General features: G+C 36.6%; 1 protein-coding gene across 5 annotated transcripts in view; it reads right to left on the reverse strand.

Moving 5' to 3' along the window:
- Window positions 1-3,601: 3,601 nt before the first annotated feature.
- Window positions 3,602-24,631, reverse strand: part of GAS2L3 (growth arrest specific 2 like 3) — a 38,195-nt gene continuing 17,165 nt past the window's right edge. For all 5 annotated transcript variants that reach the window (XM_031940911.1, XM_031940914.1, XM_031940913.1 and 2 more), the window contains 8 exons: window positions 24,182-24,229; window positions 16,791-16,959; window positions 16,158-16,276; window positions 14,391-14,532; window positions 12,056-12,119; window positions 10,935-11,073; window positions 9,125-9,232; window positions 3,602-7,908 (listed from right to left, as the gene is read on the reverse strand). In XM_031940911.1, the coding sequence (XP_031796771.1) occupies window positions 6,589-7,908; window positions 9,125-9,232; window positions 10,935-11,073; window positions 12,056-12,119; window positions 14,391-14,532; window positions 16,158-16,276; window positions 16,791-16,959; window positions 24,182-24,205 (2,085 nt within the window). In that variant the 5' untranslated portion in view covers window positions 24,206-24,229 and the 3' untranslated portion in view covers window positions 3,602-6,588. The remainder of the gene's footprint in view (window positions 7,909-9,124; window positions 9,233-10,934; window positions 11,074-12,055; window positions 12,120-14,390; window positions 14,533-16,157; window positions 16,277-16,790; window positions 16,960-24,181; window positions 24,230-24,631) is intronic.

Genomic DNA, 24,631 nt, shown 5'->3' on the forward strand with positions numbered 1-24,631 from the left:
GAAGACCTAAGGTAAATGAGAAAGCAAGGGATTATGGAATAAATTTCATATGTAGAAGGGCTAGAAGGGTCAGATATGAAATAGCATTTAATCTAAAAATATCTATTGCCTTCTAAAGTAGCTCATCTTTTTTAATAAAGTTCTACTAATAGAAATTTTTTTTCCTTATAAGCCTAAATTAGCTTCTTCGCACTTCAGAAAACTCAGATTTTAGATTTGGAAGGAATCTCAACTTTCTGCCTTATTCAGATATAAAGGAATCCTGGCTATAACATATTCAATGTTCAGAGTCTACTAAAAGATTTCCAGAGATGGGGAACTCACCACCTCTCAAGGCAGCTGATTCCACTTTAACTGATAGTCTTTATGATCATGATCATATCAAGTTTGCCTCTTTGGTACTTCCAGTCTTTTTTCTGGGTCCTGCCCCATGAGGTCAAATAAAACAAATGAAACACTTCTTGAAGATGACAGCCCTTCTGTGCTGCCCTCCCTTCCAATCCCCTTAAACCAGTCATCATAGGGAATAAACTCAAGATTCACTGACCCTGATCACTAAAGTCACTAAACTTAGGAAAGACCTCTGGAGACTGCCATGCAAGTCGAGAAGAGTCTTGTGAACTGATTGACATGTTATCCAGAGGTTTCCCCTTGGAGCTGAGATGCTGAGCTTTAATCATGGTCATGGAGATAGAACCCTTTCCTAGCAAATAAAATTAGTAATCGTTTCTGTGTGTGTGTGTGTGTGTGTGTGTGTGTGTGTGTGTTTGCAAATACAGTAAGATGCTAAATAGTGATTTCCTCTTATTGTTCATGTCAACAGGTTAAGATATTTGTTTTATTCTTCACGTAAAGAAAATCTGGGCTTTAGATTTGGCCATTTGACTGATGATCTCTATGGTGGGAATCCCAAGCATTTATCATAAACTAAAATCTATACAGTCACTGGAAGGAATCCAGAATGGGACCAATGCAAAGAATGGAATTGTGTAAATGATACTGGTTCTGAAGATATCACTAGATATATCCATCTTCCTGATATACGCTGTGCTAATAATGGAGCTATCAGTGACAAAGGTATTAAGCTAACTTCAATTAAGCTTCCATTTATTGAGACTCTAGGCAAATCTTTTTTCATCCCTGAGCAAAAAGGACAAGTTAATCTTGAATAAGCATCTCCCAAGATTTTTTCAATTCGTTAGATCCTATGATTTAAATTCCAATTACCAAATGAAGATATAGGAGTAGCTGAATGTTAGTTTACAAAACTTTCTGGGGATTAATATTTTTTCAGTTCCTCCTATGCATAGTCTAAGGGATCCTGACTGACTCAGTTGCTCTCCTCTGGGTAAGTTTCAGTGTCTGAGACCCAGACTGAAGACAACACTCCAGATGTCATCTGCACCAGGGAGAGAACACTTGACACATCACTGGTTTTTATTAATGCTAAGACCAAAGTTAAGTTTTTGGCTATTTAAATGGTGACAAATAAGAGCATGAAGTCATTCCATTAAAGCACCCCTACTCTTTCTAGTAGAGATTCTTATCTAATCATACCAACCCCAATGTGTCTTTAAGGAGCTTTGGTGCATTTTATCATCCTAGTACAACTCTTCCTAGATTTGGTGCATCCCACATGTAGAGGGGCACAGATAGTGGGGGATCTTTGGGTGAGGTATAAGACCCTTCAGCCCAGAGGAACCTGCTGACAATGTCTGGTTCAGCTCCCCATCTCTCCTTGGGGCATCTTAGCCTTTCAAAAAGTCAGGGGGCAAGGGGGGAAAATATGACTGCATGTGTTCTATTTGAAGCAAGGGACACTTAGAGAGGCATTTACATATCAATGGCAGTGTGCTGTGGTGATGTAATGGTTCCACAGTTGGCACATGCTCAGTGTGCTGTAGTGATGTAATCATACTAAGGTATTTAAGGGCTGAGAGAACTTGAAATAAGGACTCCATCTTTGACCGTCCTCGTGGGTCTCCTGCCTCCTTCACTCCCCCACTAAGACCAAGGACTCAGGCTGTCCCGAGATCCTCCAGAGAGCCAGTCCAGACGGTATATTTTGGCGCCCCAGCGTGGGAGATCTAGGAAGCACACTACATCCCCCAAGAGGGAAGAGAGAGCTCAGTATGAACTGAAGTAGTTAAGACTTTGGCGACATGGATCTTGAGATGGATGTTGAAAGGTGGAATTTGGAAAGATGGAGAGGAGGCCGAGAGGATTTATGATTGGAAAAAGCATAACTAAAACATGGAAATGTAGCCTGGCATTTTCAAAGGCCTGTAAAGAAACAAGCCCAGCCAAGTAGAATTGAGGAAGAATTCAATCTTAAGATTAAGTAGGGGGTTCTACTGGCAACCCCCTACTATGGACAGTCCTCCAACTTACTTGATAACTAATAAGCAAGGTCATAAATACAAATGACATTCAGTTGTAGCTTATTTGAAAGGAATTGTTGTTTTGTGTCCTTTGTTCTCAAAGAGAACCAAGACATGGGGGGGGAGGGGGAAGGGGGGGAAAGACACCATAACATGCAAGTGAATTGGATTTAAGTGAGGGAGGGCTAGGCAAGATCACCTGATTCACTTCTCCCTCCAGAGCCATTGGGGTCCAGTGGCCCACATACAGATCAGTATGACTGGAGATGGTCCTGGATGCAATGGGAGGCCTTGGCCTTTTTAAGCTAACACGTCTAGGTTTGACTGGGGCAGCGCCCATTCAATGATTAAGACTAACAATCAAGGCAAAAAATCTCCTCTTTCACCTAATCAAAAAAAAAAAAAAAACTAAATAAATAAGTAAATCTGGGAGGGGAAGACTGTCAAGGTTTCTGGCCAAAGAAAAATGATTTACATTCAAACTGAGTCAGGACCAAAAAATGACCAAATGGGGCTTGGCCTGAGTCAATGAAAATCAGATTAATTTTGATTTAAGGCATGGTCCTTAAGAAAGCTAGCCAGTAAACCCCAAGTTCAGATATCTCAAAAGGAAAAAAAAATGTTTTTAAGAGCATCTGTAGGTGCTCTGTAGAACAGAGAGAGGGAAGGGAAGGAAAGAAAGGCAGCCTCTGGAGTGATCACCATGATAAATAGACATAGTACAAAATGAAGCACAGGACTTATAAAATAAATATTATGTGTAAGGAAGACTCATCCCTAAAATCATTCAATCTAAAATTATCCTCATGTTGTCATGACTTTGGGAATATATGTTAAAGGGAGGGGAAATCTCCATGTGTTTCTGAAACCAGAAAGTGAATCATTTAGCTAAACACACATTTTAAAAAAAGACATTAAAACTTGGCATGAGTTTTTATATTTTAATACTTGAATATTTAATACTTAAAGTAAGTTGTGAATTCAGAATCAAGTATTGAGTCTTCATAAAATTAGATATTAAGAATTTCAGACTTTTTTGGTAATGCAGAATACTTTTTTTAGTCACTAGCACATACATGATTGTATTATAGACAATTAACACTGTCCTTTTTGATCTATGCCCATATTACTTTCAGCAGCTTATTCAAGACCAAATAATCTAAAAAGGATCAGTGTTGTGATTTCTTTAGAAGTTTGCCCTAACACATTCATTACATTAATAAAAGTGTGGCAAAGTAATTAAAAACTTATTGCACTGTTTTTTTTTTTTTTGTAATCAATTGAACATGATTGCTTCCTCTAAGAGCTTTGGTAATTTGATTTGTACACTCAAACTTTGTCAAATAACAAAACACAATTCTGAAAATAATATTCTCTCCTTGGTCTAACATCAAAATGTTACATTTTAAATACTGAAAACTATAACAAAATGGTAGCTATCTGGGACACATTTCAATGGCATTTAGGAAAATTAACTGGCTTAGGTGGTTAAGCTCTTGGGACAGGATAAAACAATGACTAATTGAATAGATGAGTGCCACAAGAATGGCTGAAGAGGGACGTCTCAGGACTAACAGGCCACACTACAGAAATGTTGTTTTTGTTGGGAGCCATGGTTGGAGCCATGGTTTGGTTGGTGTGTGTTTTTGCAGTGACACATATCACAACTCATCTATGTCACACAGCAGATTGTCTCCAAGAGCTTGGCACAGCCAAGTAATTAACGGTACCCAACGGTGAGCCTGGTAAAGTTTGTGACACGTTCTCAGATGATAAACACAAAGACTGTTTGTGTGCCAGGCCCAGCCTGGAGATAGGATCTGACTAAGTTTGTGCTCTGATCCAGCTTTTGAGAGATGCAGGGGATCTCTATATGCTGATGAGGCAGCAGTGGACTCTAGGACAATCCTGTTCCAAATCAGAGAATCACAAATCTAGAGCAGAAAGGAGACCAGAGGTCTTCCAGTCCAACTCCTTCAATTTACAAATGTTAGATGCCAAGAGAAATTTTTAATTCTCTACAGTTTAGTATACAGAACTGTGTATATATTAGATAAGCTTTTAAAAAATAGACTAGCTTCCTCAAATATCAAAAATATAAAAATATTAAAATTCTAGAAGGCCACCAGTTAAGAAAGGTTATCCTTGGTCTTTTTTAAATGCAAGTTGCTCATCTCTTGAAAGTGCATTAATTTTTAATTCACTAATAGGAATGGAGATTAGCCTGTGATTTCATTGGCATGGGGAGGTCCCAGAACTTCCCACTGCAGGCTGGCATTTTCATGGTTAAAGGACTTATCTACGATCATACTGCTAGTATGTTTCAACAGTGAACATTTCTCCATATATTATGTTATGTTAGTTCTTAGTTTGCTAATGAGAGCAATAATTTATGAACCTTTTATTGAGAAAGTGAATTGTTTTTGAAAAGATGGGTGGATTCTTCTCAAACTGCCTGAATACAGTAGGCCAACTATGTGGGGAACATTCCTTTTAAACCAGCAATTTTTTGTACCTTTGTAGTTTCCAGCACTTAACAATGTCTCGTACACAGGAGACATTTAACAAATGTTTTTTGAATTGAATATATGAAACCACATTTGTAGCATTATGGTCATTCCAAAAACTGACCTACATAGCCCTGTATATTAAGAGCATCTAAGAGACAAGGCATTTATATTTTATAGAAGGCTTTCCTATTTTCTAGACTGCAGAATATTAACAATCAATTTAAGCCATTGAAAATAAGATTCTAAAAATGTATGCTGTTTTGTTTTTTTTAAAAAGGAAACTGTGACTTTCTTTATCAAAAGCACAAAAGCCATGATTCACTGTAAAAACCTGCAGGAAAGTATACAACGACATTACAAAATACCCTAAAGGCATAATGTCCTAAATTTTAGAGCTGAAAAATGTAACACTTTAAAATATTTACAAGTTTCACATCCTTCTAGTATATTATCATTACATGACTTAGTTCCACTACCATACTACAGGGCTATGTTTATGAAACCAAATATTTCTCACTGATTATCTAAATTATCTGAATTTTAAAGAAACTTTGTTCCAGGTTTAAAAAAAAAAATGAATAACTTTGAGAAAGTGATTAAAATTGCCAAAGCTACACTCTCAAAGGAAAAGAGAAAAATATTTTCTGAAAGCCAATTTTTATAGCACTACTCAAAATATATTTCTTGTCTTAAAAGATTTTAATCCAAAAGAATTCTGACATTCACCTTTATAAATGTCAACTCTTCTTATGTACAGTGTTAAAAAACAATTGCTAGGAAATGTTTTTCTAAGCGCTACTGAATCCATTTCTGCAGAAACTGTGCACACCATATCCCTTTCTTAGATACAAAATATCTGCATGTTTTCAGATAGCAGACAGAACCAGATTTAGTTTTTATCTATAGTACAGTATTAGTAAATCAATAAATTAGGCCTACGGAGTAAAATGTTATTCATGACAACAACAGGTATTTGTTAAGTCAGTCCAGAATCCATCTGGAGGCACCGATCAAGAAAATTAAAATAGTTTTTAAAAATCTACAGTAATTCAGAGTAATCATTAGCAACCAGTGATAGTTGGCTTTATGCATCAATGGCAGTGCTGAACAGGAAAGGTAGGTGCATGATGACTTTGCCATATACAAATGCCAAAGCTACAATCAAGAGTTTAGTATTGCTTTAAGCAATAAATAAAATAATAAAGGACATATATCACAACCTTAGAGCTGACATTTTCCTAGACTGGCACTGGATGTAGCCATAATATCAGTAGTGTTCTTGAACATTTCAGCTTTTCTTGCACACAAAGACATGAGCATAATGGGAAGCCATTCACACGAGGGACACTGTCACAGTGAGCCCCCAGCTCAAAGCTCCTAGATGCCATCTTTTGATGAATATGTCCAATTATTCAGAGCTGGATATAACCTTTAAGATCCACTCACATGCCCTCATTTTAGAGATGAGGGAACTAAGGCTTACCCAAGGGGATGCCCACAGATAACGGAAAGAATTCAAACCCGGGTCTTCTTACTCAAATCCAGTGTTCTCTGCCGTGTTTGGTGTTTTGTGTTTGATCTCAGTACAGCTAACTGCTGCACATTCAGACACAACAAATTAAAAAGATCTCACTGAAGATCTTGAACACATAAATTAGATCCTTTTCTTCTTACTTCCTGCGCTCACTCCTTTTTATTTACTTTCTAGCTTTCTTATTTCCAGTCATAACAAAATAATGATCATCCTCCTTTTTCTTCAGAGAGGGTATGTCGTTGTCACTGACCGTTTCCTTCCCAGACAAGAGCAATTTCTTGGTTGACAGAGCTACGGTTTTGCCACACTTTGGTGGGGTTTTCACCAAAGGCTGACCCTTTGGGGTAGGCAGAGCAGCCTTTACTAAAGTCTGTGTTTTGGTGGAAGACTGGGAAAGCTTGACAACTGACAATGGGGTACGTGCAGAAGACTCAGAGAGACCAGACCCTACCGGGATGCCTTTACTCTTATTCTGGGACTGTTTTTTTGTCTCAGAAGCTACATTCTTACCATTCGGTCCCAACAAGGTGGCCACACAGGCTGTTTTTGCAGGAAAACCTGAGGCTGCAGAAACTGGCTGCTTTAAATTCTGGACTGATTTGAACTTCTGGGGCTGGGCTCTCGCCGTCTGCGGCCTTCTGCTGGGTGGCTGAGAGTGTGCTGCTGCTGGTCTTTCTGTTGTGCTTTTAGTGCTGGGTTTTGCTAGTTTTGCAGGGGACTGAAGAGACGGAGAAGGATTAGATCCTAGCTGGCCATTTGCTGTGGGAAGCTTGGGGGGCTTTGGTGAGGCTGAGTGAGATGCTGCATTGTGCTTGGAAGAAACTGAATTGTGCTTTAACTGCCCAGAAGACTTCTGGGAAAGATGAGCAGCAGGAGGCCTGCTCCCTGAATTCTGCACTGGTGGACACCTGACTTTGGAGTGGTCAGGGGACAAGACCCGTTTGCGTAGAGACTCAGAGACACTCGATGCAGTCCTCAACGAACCAGGGGAAGAAGTGCTTTTACTGACTGGATGGGCAAGAGCCAGTGGTTTCTTTGGTGCTCCTTTTGAACCCATGAGATGTTGAGGAGAAGCTGTTGTTGATGAATTTGGTGCTTTAGAACGCCCAGAGTTTGAGTGACCAGCTTTTAGTGAGCTGGGCAGAGGCAGTGTAGGTGTGGCACATGCCTGAGCAGGAAACTGAGGGCGTTTGCTAATGGTCTGCTTCTCCCTGGCTCTCAGTACAGAAACTGGTGTGCCAGGTCTCGAATTCTGCTTCTGAATCATGTTGACAGCTGACATTGGATCCATTAAAGGTGGTGGTGGGGTTCTGGCAGGTGAATCGGGAATGCTCTCATTAGAAATGCCTTTTTGAAACGCGAGGATTTTTTGCTCCAGAGTTGCAAATTGCAACACTCGACAGGGGTCATATTTAAGCAGAAAACCTTGAAGGGTATCCCAACCTCCACCAACACGAACCATCACATGTTTGCCATGAAGCATCTGTCCAAGTGAAAAAAGGGGAAAGAAAATCTTGAGGTTTACATCTCATCTTGAATGAGTTCTATGGGACGCAGAGGCATAGGAATAGATAGTGATCTATATTCTGTATTCTATAGAATGGTCGCCTACTGGTAAGCTATGTCAAATCAAACTGTGAATTTTAAAATGCCAGGCATATTCCAGCTATCTGTCGTGAAGCAGCTATGAGAAATTGTACCCTTCACAAAACTCATCTCCACATATGACTAGAGATTTGAAAAGTCATTCAGCTAATAGAGAGCTATTTGTTGGAATAGTGAGTAAGCTGAAGGGAATATTAGTAAGCTAAGGAGAAAGGCTATATAGATAGAATTAACGAAAGGAAAAAAATACAGAAATTAGACAAAAGCTTGACAATAAAGATTAAGCTTGAAATGGAAGAGACCATAGTTTCATCCATAGGAACCTATTCCCACTACCTTCTCAAGTTAGGAACAGAGCAAACAATGATACAAGCAGCTGTTATATTACCTTATAAAAGAGCAAAATCTTGGCTTTTTATCTTCTTATGATGACAAAAATAAGAACCCAAAGCAAAGACAAAGCTGGAGATCAAGCATGTGGTATAGCCACCAGAGTGCTTAGATGTTATTTCATTGATAATTTAAATTAACAGTCTTTTCTTTAGGGTCCACAGGCTTTGATGCTTCCTGTTTCCTTTTTATTTTCACTAATTCCAATTTATTTTTACATATGTTCTTTCCCTTTTCTTCTTGCAAGTTAAGACAAAAATGTCCTATTCTATTCATCTCTATACCTCAGAAAACTATGCATATAATCCACTAGAAATAAAAATCATGGTGACTGCCGCAAAAATTCCATTTTTTAATGCCAAATCCCCCACCCTCCAAAGAAACACTCTTTTTCTTCTAAACATACCTTGCTACTTCAGAAATAATCAAATACAGGTCAAATTCTAAGGCAGGGGTCCTCAAACTTTTTAAATAGGGGGCCAGTTCACTGTCCCTCCGACTGTTGGAGGGCCGGACTATAGTAAAAACAAAAACTTTGTTTTGTGGGCCTTTAAAAATAAAGAAACTTCATAGCACTGGGTGAGGGGGACAAACATCCTCAGCTGCCGCATCTGGCCCGCGGGCCATAGTTTGAGAACCCCTGTTCTAAAGTAAAGTATATACAACAATAGCAACACACACACTCATACACAGAATATACTTACTCTTATGAAAAGTATTTTGTCTCCTAATCTGTAGCGTCCCTCAGACAGATACTCAATGGAAAATCGATGAGAACAACTGCATGGAGGATCTTCGGCGATGTGCTTAACCTAAATTTTCAACCGAAATTTAGGACTCAGTATAACCACTGAATTGAAAGTGAAGTTAACTTATGAAATGTCATGAATAGTTGGTGAAATCAAATTGAAGGATGAAGACTCAAAAACTGTTTTTAAGAACCATTTTACTCCTAAGGAAGCTGGTAAGGATGGATGTCCAGACCAAAATGAAAACACTGGATAGTTATTTTTAAGGGTTCTGGGAACTGGTCCCAAACAACAAACCAAAAGGAAATTCCTAAAGAAATAAGCCATATTTTTTGGATTTGTCCTTTTGGGGCAGACACCTATGTAGATGGTAAACTCATAAAGAAATAATATTGATATCTAGTAGTTACATATGCCTATAAATTCAGATCTACTCTTACATAGCTAAAGAAAAACTTGAGATGTCTACAGATACCATATAAAACTCATTAGAGTAACATTTCCTTTAGTTAACAAAAGGCATCTGTCATTTGTCTGAACTGCAATTTCCTTGGTTTATTTTATTTATTGCCACCTGTCACTATGAGACAAGATGCTTAGATCTCAGAAATTCTATAAAATACAATTGTGTTTCCTGGGGAGAGTGTGGGGGTTCCCAACCTCAAACAATGTTTTATAGAATAGTTCTCAGGAAGGTACAGGATATAACAAGTTATTACATGACACATATAACTTAAGTTTAAAAATACAACTAAAAAAAGGCTGAAAAATGAATTTGCTAATAACAATTCTCTATTCACATCAACATTAGCCTAATTTCTATCTTTAGCTATGACACATAAGATACTACAATGTCTCTAGATAAATGTGTAAATCAAAAACATTTTGAAAAAAAATGTGTTTTGCATTTTTTTTTTTTGTATTCTAAGCAGAATGATTCATTCCCTTCAGGAAGGAAATCGCTTCCATTTCCTGAAAGAATATTAGTTTAGACTGAGTAGATGAATGCTGGGGCAGCAGGTGGTAGGGATGGAGAGCTATCCTACAGGCCAAAAAATTACAGGTTCAAGTCACTTGACTGTGTGACACTGGGAAAAGTCACTTAATCCCTTAGTTCTCCAGGCAGTTCTCCAAGTCTAAAAGTGGCACAGCAAGGGCTGATCTGTGTTGGTACCTGAGAATTTTTGATATTAATGAGATCAATGATCCAATCCCTATCTCTATCTGAATACTTCTCTATCTGAATACTATTAATGTCTAACCATCATAGCTTTAGGCCATAATCTAAAACAAAGTAGAGTGACTCTAAAAGAAGTAATTTTAATTTTTGTCCATGATGATAGTCATTAGCATATCACCATTGCACATTCTAACACTGCTATTATTAGTTTTATTATGTTGATGAACTATATCAGTATAGGTGAATATTTTATATTCTGGTAAGGAATTTTTTAGAGCAGATTTAAAAAAAAAACTGTAGACAACTTAAATGTGTCTATTGCATTTAAAATGACCACTTTCCAAAAATATAGGTAGGACAAGTGAATAAGCAGTCATTCCTCTCATGTTATCTTGTGAATCAAGTACTAAGAGAGAATATAAAAATCCAAGAAATAATGGCCTAAGAACTACTTGATATTTATAACTTATAGTGGCCTTTCTTCATCTGCAATCAAAGCATACCCCTTTACTCACTACTGCAGTGAAGCCAAGGATCAAGGGAAGAAAAAATCATATAAAGTTGGCCAGTATGACTGGTACTTACAGCTTCATCGAGCTCTCCATGATGACAGCAGGTCTTTGGTGGGCTTTCTGGTAGGAGAGACCCAGAAGTATTTAGCAAGGTTTCTTCTAGTTCGATCTCTTTCTCAAGTTTTATTAATACAGGTGGTTCAACCCCATATCTGGTAGAGGAAAAGGAAGATAGTGTTGAGGGAAGAAAAGAACAGAAGGTTGTTAAGGTAAAATCTGGTGCAAGTGATGTAAAGATAATGCTGGTCCCTGCAATAAACACATCTCATCAAATTTACACTAAGGGTGTTAATGGCCCAATAACATGTCATAAAAGCATTTTATTGGGACTGATGAGAGTGTCTTAATTCCTGAGATTATGAGGCTTCCTCCACCTATTAATCCTCACTCTCTACATTTACCAGATGACATCTTAAGAGAACACTTCTTCAAAGTGTTTCACTGGTTATATGTTGTTTGTAACCAACCATAGCCACCTTGTGTCTCTCCATTGTCTTCTGTGTGATATTCATGTTTAATTCTTTAGACACTCTTGTATTCCAAGTCTCATTGTCATCTATTAATCTGCTATCTACTGGGCCACTTGGGGAACACCATGAGAGTATAGGTTGGGAAACAGGAGAGTCCAGGTGGTTTCATTTTAAAGTCACTCTGAATGACCCCCTTTCATATTTAAAGAAGACTTACTTCTCTTTAGACAGCTATAGCTTTTGTCTTTTCTCAATTTGTACATAAACTGTTTTATAAATATAAACATGTCATTCCAAAACACAAAAGTCTGTCATTCCAAAATTAACATCAAAGTTCTTTTGAGAAGAAAAAAATACCTTAGGAGCTGATTAAAGATCAACACAATTATAGAGTATAACCATTTTGGGGGAAAAAGAATGACATACCTCAGGTCATCCATTTAGATAACACCTTTCTACTAACTTATTATGACACAGTGCACTAGATGGAAAGATATTTTTTATTCTATTAAGTGACAAAAGAAAAAGAAATGTGTGAAGTAAGTTCAGTTCCTTTGTTCTAATGATTATATTTGCTGGTAAGGCATTCCTTTGCCCTAAAGTAAAATGGCTAATTATTTTTTAAAAATTAAGGCATCAAAAGTCTGCAATTTTACTGACATACCTTGATACAATTCTCCCAATTTCCAGAAGGCAAAGATAAACCTGTCTTGGATCTTTGTGTAAAACTGGAAAATAAAAAGTTATATTTTATTGTTCAAAATTAAACAAGTAAATTTTTCTTTTGGCATGAAAGAAGCTGTGAAAAAAAGCCAAGGGTTTAAGTGTAAGCCCTCTGACAACATAGTTTCATTTCTGCCGTTGTATAAATTTTTGTTGAACTGTTTCGCTGAATTGTTGAACAAAGTAAGAGACTATCAATCTGACCATTATCTAAGAAAAGTAACAAGAACCTCTGAAAGGCAAGATATTCTAACACCCACATTTTTATACCGAAATTTTTATGTTCTTTAAATATTTCTCTATCACAAATATAAAACATTTCTAATAAGGAAAGGTTGAAGAAGACTGAACTATGTAAACTATGTCCTGCTACTTATAAAATTTCTCACTTACAAAATAAATCAAGATTTGAAACCATAACTTTTTATATTTCCCCAGGGTTAATGCTATCATGGAACAAACCTGAAGAGCTAAGACCTAATCTGGTTTTAGCCAGAACTACATTCTAGTGTTGTGTGCCATCAATTACCTTTCTTTTACTTGGCAAGTTACTGGGTTCCTCTGACTCATTTTCACCTTCTGGAACATCCCTACTATCTACTTCAAAAGGATAGCAACAGAAGGTACAGAAGAACCTCAAAAATAAAGAGCATTCTCCAAATGTGATGTGTGAGAGTAAGAAGACAACCCTTGTTTCTGGCTTAAGTAATAGTGACTATGGGAATTCATGTTAGTTGTACTGATAATGGAAATTGACCAGCCTAAATTTAAAACTCTTCCTTCCCTGTGTTTTAGCTTTTCTCTTCTGTTTATTTTTATCTTTTTCTCACTTTGTACTAAAAAGTAATGGAAAGTTTTAAAATATTAATCCAATAAAGCCATAGTAGCTGGCTTGCTGGCATACTTTCCCATATGAGAGGTAGGATGGTCTGTGACTTGGACTTCTTTATATTTTCCAGACAGAAGTTATTGTTCTAAAGTAGTCAGCATAAGCCTAACTCCTGGAGAATGGAAAGCAATTTTAAATAGCTTAGCCACTGGGGCATTTCTCCTGGAAATATGTTACATGGTCTGCTTCTTCTCTCTGGCTGCAAGAATACCCTGGGGATTACTTCAGAATTCTATTCCTCTACTGCAGCACTGCTTGCAAAATCCTGGCAAAAAGAGGCAGAGGTCCAAACAAAGGCCAAACATCTCAAGAGTTCCTCAGAACACAGGGATAAATAAGTGTTTAACTTAGAAACTGCATTTCATGATTTGGTTCCTCCTGGATAGCTCTGGCATCAAGTACATCCATGGTGAAATACTTTCTCACCAAGAAGGCAAAGTGAAAAGTTCCTTCTTGCTTTCTCCCAGAGAAAGGAAAATAGACAGAACCAGCTCCTACTGAGGACTTCTGGAAACAAGGCCTGTCATAAAGATGACAAAAAGGATCAGCAACCCTGATTTGATAAAAACTCAAAGACTTTTTGTGTTTCATTTATGTCTTTCTCAGAAGGAAACCATATTTGGGCAAAATGTTCTCTAAGAGCCTGTATCAGATTATCATATCACTTTAGCCTTCATATAGATGTTTGTGTTAATTTAAAGTTAATGCAAAGACCAATAATCCTTGAATGGTAATAAATCTCTAGCAACTAGGGCATGTCACAGTACACTGGGTCTGGCTGGAGTCAGGAAGACTCGAGTTCAAATCTTACCTCAGACAATTATTAACTAGGTGACTTGCCCAAGCAAGTAATTTAATGTTTGCCTCAGTTTCCGCATCAATAAAATGTGGATATCAATGGATCTTACCTCCCAGGGTTGCTGTGAGGATCAAATGAAATAGGAGGCATAATGCATTTAATACACTTGGTTCATAGTAAATGGGGTGGCAGTGGTGGTCGAAAAGTATGACCATTTCATCTGGACAATGAGCAGAATATCTGCTGCTTTTTATGTTCAATTTAAAGAGAAATAAGTAGCAATTCATCTTTCTACAGCACCACTTAATGTAAATGTTAACTGCTAACACAGGGTTGCAAGTTCAGTTAAGAACATCTCTGAAATCAGTTCATTTAAGTATATCAACTAAGTTCTGTGTGGGAAGTTTTCCAGGTGAAGATTGTCATCAATGGATACTAGTGACTCAGAATATGTGTGATTTCCCAATTGGGTCAAGTTTTTCAGGAGATTCAAAGTCTGCCATTTGAGTATGTTAGGTAGAGAATTAAAAGGAAAGTAAATGATACAAATATGATTTATCAAACATTTAAAAATAATGAAATAATCACCTAAACCTTCAGATTCAAAGAGGTAAGTCTCATCAACACCAACACGCCTGCACCAGTGAAGGAAGTTGGCAGTATTGTCTCTAGCAAAGAATGAGCCTGATGGGGCATCTTTTTTACAAGGAATTTTTCTCATTGGAAAATCCTAGAAATTAAAAATATAAAGAAATCAAAAAAGGGTAAAACAGAAATATACTTTTATAAGCTAAAAAAGAAACTTCAATGCATTAACCATGGCTATATAATAGTTACAGAATAAAATTGGTTTGGGGAAAAAAACCCAAACAATTGTTATATTTCATTTTCCTTTGATTATAGTCTAGCTTCCTTTCAATTCTATTCATTTCGGTACTGTTTTCTTAGGAAAATAGCCCAGTTAAAATTAGCATGAAAAGACCTGGTTTTCAAGTAGCTCACAATCTATTAAGAGAGTTAAGATCCTAGTACCAAGCAACCTGAAGAACAGGTAGAGAGTACCAAGGAAGAGGCTGCTAAGTTCTCCCATTGACATCTCCAAGATGCTCACATTCACTCCATCTGCCCTGACACCATGTTCGGGTCTCCATTACCTCCTCTCAGGACTTCTGCCACAGCTTCCTCACTGTTCTCTCTGCCTCCAAGGTCTCCCTTCTCTAACTCCCTCTGATCACTTCCACCCCCTGCTCAAAAGTGCTCCACGGCAACTCATCATTTATAGGATGAACACCAGCTCCTAATCCAGGTATTTACAGCCCTCTGTAATTTGGTCCAATGATCATCGACTTCTTATTCTTTGTTTTCATACTCTCATTCCACCTTCCAAGCATTGGCCCTCCAGTCTGACCAGAGTGAGCCTCTCTTTTCCTAGGACGGCCTCATCATGTCACCACATATTAAGCCTTCCTTGAAGGCCTACTTTCTTTCCTACATTCACCATGACATATCTCCCCAAACACACTCCCAAGAGAAACCTCCTACTCCAGATCTCTCATGGCTCCTGACTCCTCTAAAGCACTAGTACATTCTGACCTATCCTAACACTTAATTTAAACACATGTCTAATCTTCCAATAAAATTGTAAATCCTTTGAGGGCAGGGCTTGAACTATTTCTTCACTGAATTTTCAGGGTTTTGCATACTGAAGCTTAATCAATGTTTGTTCAGAGAGAAAGATCACTTCTGGAAGCCTTCATATTAAAAATGGCATTTGAGGGCTGTGTTAAAAAATTAATGAATGAAGACTATAAACTGAGAGGGCAGTTTAAACACAGGGAATGATACGAGCAAATCTGAAGAAATTATACTTTTTTTTTTTTTTGCAATTCAAAAGTGACCTGATTTTTTCATATAAGAAAAAAATACAGGAATGAAGTTTATTTTATTAAAATGGAAGATGCACATATACCATAAATCAAAAGGGATTATGAAAATGAATTATGGAGATGGTGGGGCTGGGCTTTGTTTTCCAGAGAGACACAGCCTACATTTACATGGTGATCATCTTGTAATTATTTTTAACCTGGGAATAAGTTTTAACTTGGGGAATAGGGAATGGTCCAGATTGGCTAGAATAAAGGATATACAATAGAAAAGAAAATGTGAAGAGGTAAGGATGAAAAGAGAAACTAGAGATCAACTGTAGAGAGCTTTAAACATTAGACTAAGGAATTGGTGGAGGATAAACCATCTCTGCTAATGTGAAATCTTAGATAAACATTAAAATAAGTTAATGAAAAGAAGCTAATTTTAGATTATAACACTATTACAAATTTTTTTTTAAAGGTGACTCACTTCTAGTTCCTCAGAATCACAACATGTTTTAATTGTGTTTTGCAATACATTGATCAGCTGGCACAGAAGGACACCATTATCAAGTTCTTCTAATAATCTTTCTGCCTTGACATCAACACCTAAAAAAAGAATTAAAAATGACCATTCTTCCAAAGACACCAAATTCAAGCAAAAAAAAACAAAAAAACCCACCATTATTTTACTAGTAAAATCATTTTGGCAGTTGAGGGGAGGAAGGACTGAAGTAGGGAGAATGGAGGCTAGAAGATAAATTGAAAAATATTACAGTGGTCCAGGCAAGAGATAATGGGGACCTGAACTAAGAGAGTGGCCATGTGAACAGAGAGAATAATAAAAGCATGATATTTAAAAAGTCATACATCTGCCACTGTTTAAGTACTTAAAATTTTTAAATTAGCTTGAGCATGGTGATCAAATCAGTCATAACAATTTTCTCAGTATTCAATCCTAACATTTGTGTGCAAATCTTGCCCAAGTTTGAATATACACATGGGGAGGCACACGCACGTGCATGTGTGCGTACACACACACACACACACACACACACATATAATGGCAATCCAAATCATATTTCTCTTAGAATTCACTCCAGAGTAGATCTCAAAGCCTTACCCAATAAACCATTTAGCCAGATTGTCAAATCTTCCTGCATAGGTACCAAAGTAGCTTCATGGCGTACTGCTATCCATTCATCATACTGGCAAACATCTGCCAAACCTGGCCCATGACGGGGAGTCAGGGGACTTCGGGGACTTAGAGGAAGATCTTCTCCAAACCATACCTTAAAAAAATAAAGTTATTTGAATCAATATAACAGAATAACAGAAAAAGCCACAACAAACATTGAAAGGCCTTCCTATGCTTTAAAAAAATAATAATAGCTCAAATTTATTTTGAGCTTTAAGATTTGCAAACACCCAGTGACGCCCAATTAAATCAAAGAGCAATAAACTGGCAGAAATAAACACAGAACAAAACCAAAAAAAAAAAAAAAAAAAAAAAAGATTAAAAATCCTCTCAAGGAAGCAAAGAAGGTCTTTGAAATGAAAAAGTAATAAAAACCAGAGATATTCATTTATAATGTTTGATTTTTGAATTAGTTACTAAATAAGAATTTATTTATCATGCACTTAGTATCAAATGCTCGGGATATTATCCCTTCCCTTGAATGCCTTCCAGTCTAACAAACAACAGAAAGAAAAATAAAGATCTAGCCCCCAAAACAGGCAGGGAAAGCCACAGATCCAAATAATCTCTGAAAATAATAAATTCTTGGACATCATCCATTCAATCAGAATAGGAATCTTGGTAAGAAAACCTTACCAAGTGATCCTTCAATCTCTGAAACTGTCACCAGCAAGAGGGAAATCGAGATCTATGGGGCAGCCCATTATCCCTTTGGACAGCTCACAATGCTAGGAAATTATAACTCATTATACATTTTGAATATTCCACAAAATCCTATCCTTTGGCCACACTGCCCCAATGAAACATAAGCCCTGGAAGATTATACTATGATAGAAAGGTTTCACATGACCTTGGCAGGAGGTGGGAACTGATTTCCCAGGACCAGTTAGGCTAAATACAGAGAGACATTATCAATAGGCAGGCCACTTATTGATGACATTTCAGTTATGGTGGTCCATGAATCAAAGAAAAAATATAAAATGATCCTCATATTTTCATGGCAGCCCTCTATTTTTGCAGTAAAGGGAGCAAAATAGAAGAAAAGGAAGCAAAGAGTATTAAGAATCACAATCATTAGACTGATTAACTTTTAACCATTGAAATGAAAGACCCTTGCCCAATAATGACAAAGTAGACATAATGCTAAAGGATCTGAATTCTTTCTATCTTAACATTCCTGCTGTAAATGATACCAGAAGAAAGAAGTTATGGCTTAATGGAAGGATGGCTCACAAAAAATCCACAGGACTTGGGGCAGTGGATTTTATCAAAAATCCAAAGGTAACAAAAAATATTCTTTAATGGGTTATTTGGTCATCACATATTGCAGTATTAATTATAAATATGTTTTTTTTTTTTTTAAAAAGAACATCATGAAAGTAATTGCAGCTTTAGCAACAACAATGGTTGCTGAGGACAAAGAAGTTTAATGTGATGAAATCCTCCTATTTAAAACAATATTCACTTTGATACATGAGGATCTCAAAGGAAAGATGGGAAATGATGAAGATGGTGAGAGCTACATGAGAAGTCATGGCTTATGAAAAGAATGAGAGAGGCTTAAAGACTTAGAAGAGGACACAAGACTATCTTTGTAACATAAATATTTTCTTCTAGAAAAAAAAAATTTTAATGTTGGCCATGGAAAGAATAAAAAAGTATTGCAAGAAAGAAAAAAGGGGAAAAAACAGGAATGTTTGGAAATGATACTGGAAATGAAGCCTTATTACCACCTGTTTTGCTTCCCCCACAGGGCCATGGAACCTTTTCCTAGGAGTTGCAGCTGAAATTTTCCATATGTGCCAATTTCCCCAATAGAGTATGAACTTCTTGAGAGCAGGGACTGTCTTGCTTTCCTATTTGTAACTTCAGTGCTTTACACAAAATTCTAAAGAAATGCTTCATTCAGATAAGAAAAGATCCTAAAGTTATCCCTAAAACAGATATCTGGATACCATCAGACCACCATTTTGTCAGGGTAAAGATCAGAATTCAAAACAAGCCAAAAGAAAGGATAATAATAAGAAAAAGGGGATATAACTGGGAAAAACTCAAATCTAATCAATGTTTCACATGATAAATAACTTTTTAAAAATGAAGACAGATATTGTGCCCTCCCCTCCCCCCATTAAATCTTATCTTCCAAACTAAATGCTCACTGGTTCCTTCAAAAGATATTTCTATGGCACAGTATTTACTTCCACCACACAGCTAGCTGCTCTCCTCTAGAAGGTCAGACTGCCAAAATCCAGATGTGGTTTGACCAGTGCAAAGTATAAAAGGTCTTTTACTTCACTCGATGCTAAGTATAAACAAGGAAAATAACAGCATTTTTGGTTGTCACATCAAATTATTGACTTGTTTTGAGCTTATCATCTATTAAAAAGTCCAGAATCTAAAACCTACAGTCTAGTTCTACCTTTTGTTTCGACTTATGAAATTGATTTTTTTTAACCCAGCCTCTAAGTTGATATTTATGAGTGAGATATAAGATTTATAATCTTGTTCAATTCAGCCAATTAGCCACCCTGCTAAAATTCTTTTGTATCATGATATCATCTATACATTAGCAAGTTCTCCAAACCTCACTTCATTGGAAATTTAGTAAGTAGGCCATTTTTCCTTTCATCTAAGTCCATTTAATTCACCAGTATACAAGGGAAGATTAGCTCCTAATCTGCCTTATAGTTGAAACAGTAACCTGTTCAGATGATTCTTAGGTGTGATCCAACTAGTACTGAATCCATCCAATATCAGTACTCCTCAGCCCACATATTTCTGTGTTGTCCAAAAAGATGGCATAGAGACTCCATCAAAAGTTTTCCAAAAATTATAATCAGATTATATCCATATCATTTCCTTTTATCTATATAGTATAGTGATAGCCATCCTGTCTACAAGAGGAAAGAAAGGATAGTCTGGCTTGACTTGAAACATTCTTTTTTGTTATGAATTCTAAAATCATCAACAAACACGAATATTTCAAAATTTATTCAATTCAAAGAAAATCATGTATGTAACCTTAGGTGTTACCATGAAAACCAGAGAATATGTCTGTAGGCAAATAAATTACAAAGAATTCCTTACAATGAGATATTGCCCTCAATTTTGAACCTAATAGAGTTTGGAGAAGAAACCATCCCTCTTTCCCAAAGAAGAAGCTACAGAAACAATGGCAAGAGAATCAGAGGAGTGAAAAGTTCAAAGAGCCTAGGGAGAACACCCTCTAGGAAATATTTGCTCAAGAGCTGGAGATCAGGAATAATGGTTGCTAAGCAGAGATGTGGGAGGCTTGATCAGTTTGAGGTAAGGAATAGCAGTCCCTTGGTCAGCCTTGGTTAACATCACAACTTTTTCTCCATCCAGAAACAGAAGGCCACTGCCTAGTACCCACTTCCTGGTTATTCTTTCTTGACAATCAGGCAAAGATTACTAGCACAGGCAGCTTCTGGGGTTTGTCTCTCTTTTCATTTTCAGTATCTGTGGTATTTAAGCCTGTGATACAAAACTTGATGGCCATCAACCTGAGCTGAATGCATCAGTTATTGCATGTGGAGAGTGGGACTGAGATTCTGTTCATTTTCCTTGGCCTTTAACAGATGTGGTGGCAGGTCCAATGAGAAGATTTTTTAAAATTAGTAATCTTCCAGAACATATATGCCTGAGTATATGTTCACATCTGCATAATCCTGAATCTTTTCCCCTTTGAACCAAGTAAGAAAAAAGCTAAAAAAGAAAAATGATCCAATCAGGGACAGAAAATGAAGGAAGGATAAGTAAGCACTTGCATATTGCTGGGGCTGCTCCAAGCCTTGGCAGGCTTCGGCTTCTCTGCCACAATCATCCCCCCTCAAAAAACCTTATTCCCATGGATTATACCACCATCCCTGGTCTTTTACATAAATGAAACTAGGAAATACTGTCATATACAGCTAGTTGGTTGTTTCTTTATTTAAACACAGTTAAAATATCTCCCTTTGGATGGGACCCAGTCCAGGTAAACCCAGACACTTTGAGAATTCCAGAGCTATAGATTATACATGTATAAAATTTAACATGCTATTATATACTTTTGAATGAACAAAATGGTTTATAAAAGTACAAAACTGTTAATATTCTAAAAGAGGCAGTCATGTTTATAATTGTAAATAACAACTAATCTAAAAAAGGCTTTAAAACATCACTCTCTTATATATACATATGCATAATTATCTATGTGTATGAATATATATATGACAATGTATTTTGAGATACTTTTATGTCAATGACTACTACATCAAACTGGCAGATCCAGCACCAACACAGTTAATATAAAACACAGTTAAAAAAATATCAGCTTGTGGCATTCTCTAAGAAACGGGAGAAACCTCAGAGGAAGAGAGGAGGGAAACAAACACAACAAAAGACAAGAAGGAAATAGGAAAGTCAAAAGGGGGGGCGGGGAATAAACAAAAGCAGACACATATAGTAAATTCTGTCATTCAGGAACATAAATAAAATTAATTGTTCATAGGGGATCTAAAATAGATTTAGGCTAAGCCCAAAGCTTGTCTTCTCTTCAATGCTGTATAATTATCTGTACAAAAAAAAAGCATTTTGAATACAGCAAAGATACACACATGGCCAAACTGTGACCAAACTGTGACAGCACATATAATGTTTTAGAGCCAGAACACGGCTTAAATAGCCATGGCCATAGGCTTATTCCTGGTCCTTCCCCTCTTCCTCCTCCCCACCCCCTGACCAAGGCTAGATCCTCACTCAGTTCCCTCACCAAGGCTAGGTCCTGACTCAATTCCCTCCAGCTTCCCAGCTTGAATATCCTGTGGCTAGTACCTGTTTTGGCAGAATGTGAAGACCAGTATTGTTCTTATTAACCACATGAATGAATAAGTAGAAAGGAGTTAGTTGAGCTAACCAGAAAATTAATGTGCATGAAAAGGAGGTATACATGAGTCAAAGGGGTGAACTTACCTAAAATTACAAGTTAAAAATAGTGTGAAATAAGAGGGTAAAGGGCCAGACTCAGAAAGATCTTCTTGGGATCAAGTCTCACCTCTAACACTAGTGATATGTCGGTGGACAAAATTCTTTAATTCCTGGAGCCACAGGCAACTCTCTCTAGCTGTAAATTTTTAAAAGGGTTGTAATCTGCTTTGATGAAGTATTCACAACTATGAAACCCCAGGTTGTTATCATCACTGACATCAGAAATGCATTTGTAAAAATGAAAAGATAGACTAAACTTCAGCAAAGTAAATTTCTAGTTTTCACCTTATTACAGAATGTCATCTCAAGTCAATCCTAGGACTACAAGCAAAATACAAAGTCCTGTCTTTAGAATTAGCTAGATGATGTAAGATGCTAATACTTCTAAAACATATAATATTACCCATGAAAAATGAATGTCTAAAGGTTATATGTATTGTCTAGCTCTCAAACTTTTATAGATTATCACAAAGACAGCAGAAGTAAAAGAAAAGTCAAAAGAATAATCTTAAATAATTTCATGGTTGAAAAATCAACCACAAAAATTGATTGGCATGCCTAGAAAAATTCATAAGAAGATAAAGTAATCAAATACACCTAGTAGAGAAAGGGACAAATCAAAAAAAAGAAGAAAACCCTAAGGAAAATGCACTCCCTGAAGGTTCTTCCAAGGGACACAACTAAGAAGCATCGCAAAGAAGTCATCTGTGGAAATGAAGATCAGGGAGAAAGGAAAAGCATAAGTCTGTAAAAAAAAAAAAGCAAGAGAGAAAACTGAATTTTAAGAAAGGATCATTAAATCTGAATGAGAAGTGACTGGAGTTATAAATAAGAACAATTTCAATGAAGTGATAAAGGAGCTGAGCCTCTGGTGCTAGAGCCCGTGAGTAGTGATAAAACAATCAAATAAAAACAGAGTTGAGAATTAACTAAAATGGCAAATTCCTGCAACTTGAACATGAAAAGAAAAAACTTGATGGAGTAGGGCTTAGATGTTTTGATCAGGTCAATTATAGATTTAAGAATAAATAAGATCTAGAAGATGTAAGCATGACAGCGGAAGGTAGATAACAAAGGAAAGAACAAGACTAATGTCTCTGAAAGATTGTTATGAATTTCCAAGCACTGACTGGAAAACAAGACCATGGGATCTTTTACCTATTAAAGAAGGAGCAGCTCAAAATGACAGAGGAGGGGAAAAAAAAGAACAAAAGCCAGTTAACCAGCTTGTACAGAACTTGCACTTAAGGATCAAACAATTGTTGCAAATATAAATTTTTCTTAAAAAAACAAAAAACTTGTTTTTCTTGTCATGACTGTCTTCTTAAAATAAAATAAAAGCTTTATTTATACAAGACAAATCTCAACTTTCAGGACAGCATACACATAAAGTGTCCTGCAAATCTTAAAACAGTCAATAAATACTAGGAGTTACTGTTGTTATTATGGCCATCAAAGAGGAGAGACTTAACTCCACCCTGGGAATGGTTAAGCTTTAATAGCAGCTAACACTTATCTGATAGTTCTAAGAGGAGCTTTGAAGTGTTTTTATCTAAGATCTAATATTTTTCTATGGTGCTTACACCATGGGAAAGAATATGTCTTGTTTGGATTTTAAAATAACTATAGAAACCCCAACTCTGAATGCCAACCAAATTGGACTTTTTTCATCATCCCCTCCCCCCCCCCCCTCAACTAATTCTATTTATGGAGGTATTTTCAATATTTCTGATTTTTTTTTTCAAAAAAGTATTTTTCTCTACTAGAAATTTGTGTGGTTGTATGATATGGCTGAATGAGTACTGACTCTCAAGTCCAGACTTAAGATCAAATGCTACTTCTGACACCCATCATCTGTGTGATCCTGGTCACTTGATCACGTCTCCTCTGTCTTGCCTTTTCTGCAATAAGTGGCTAAGAGGTTCCTTCCAGTTCAAAATCCTAATATTTGTTTTTATTTCTCACAAAATGAAAAATCCATTCAATTTTTAATGTATGAGTATAGTGAAAAAAAAAAAAGATGAAGAAGAGTATCAATTTTTTGTTGAGGTGATTTAAATGAGCTAATTCTATTAACCTTGGGCTATTTTTTGAACCTTGCAGAAACTATTTTTGGCAGAAAATTCAAAACAAAATTTAAAAATCACCCACAAGACAAATCCAGAAAACCACAGAATACCACTAGTATTAAAACCCAACTTTAAAAAAGTTACCAAAACTGAAGAATTTCAGAAATTACTTAAAAGCAACTTAATCTTACAATTGCATTTCCATTATGTCCAGAATTTAGCTGCAATTTTGTCTTTGAATAAATATATATTACTTACTTGAACTGCATGCTGCATGGCCATCTATAACGAAATTAAATTCTTTTCCTGAAGGAAGACAAAAAAAGTGATGTACAAAGGTAGTAGCTTTCCTCCCATTTTACCCAAACAAAATTAATATGAGACTATAGATAAGGAACCTGCTCCAGTGAATTGATTGGCCAAATAAAACTTTTCTTCCCCTTGATGGAATTAGTTATTCATAAAAGGAATCCAAAATCACAGTAAGTGAAAAGGATATTAAAAGATCACCTACTCCAGGTCGCTCACTTAAAAATGAAGAAACTGTCAATTAACTAAAATGAGGTAAGGTGAGTTAATCTCAGGTCACACTACTTACTAGTAAAAATTCACACTCAAATCTTTCTGCTTTCAAATAAAGAATCCCCTTTCCAGGGGACATAACGCTAATCTGATCTTGCTTGTTTATAGTTTCTAAAAGATGGGAAA

The sequence above is a fragment of the Sarcophilus harrisii genome, chromosome 5 (genome assembly GCF_902635505.1).
Source record: "Sarcophilus harrisii chromosome 5, mSarHar1.11, whole genome shotgun sequence".
Classification (NCBI taxonomy): Eukaryota; Metazoa; Chordata; class Mammalia; order Dasyuromorphia; family Dasyuridae; genus Sarcophilus; species Sarcophilus harrisii.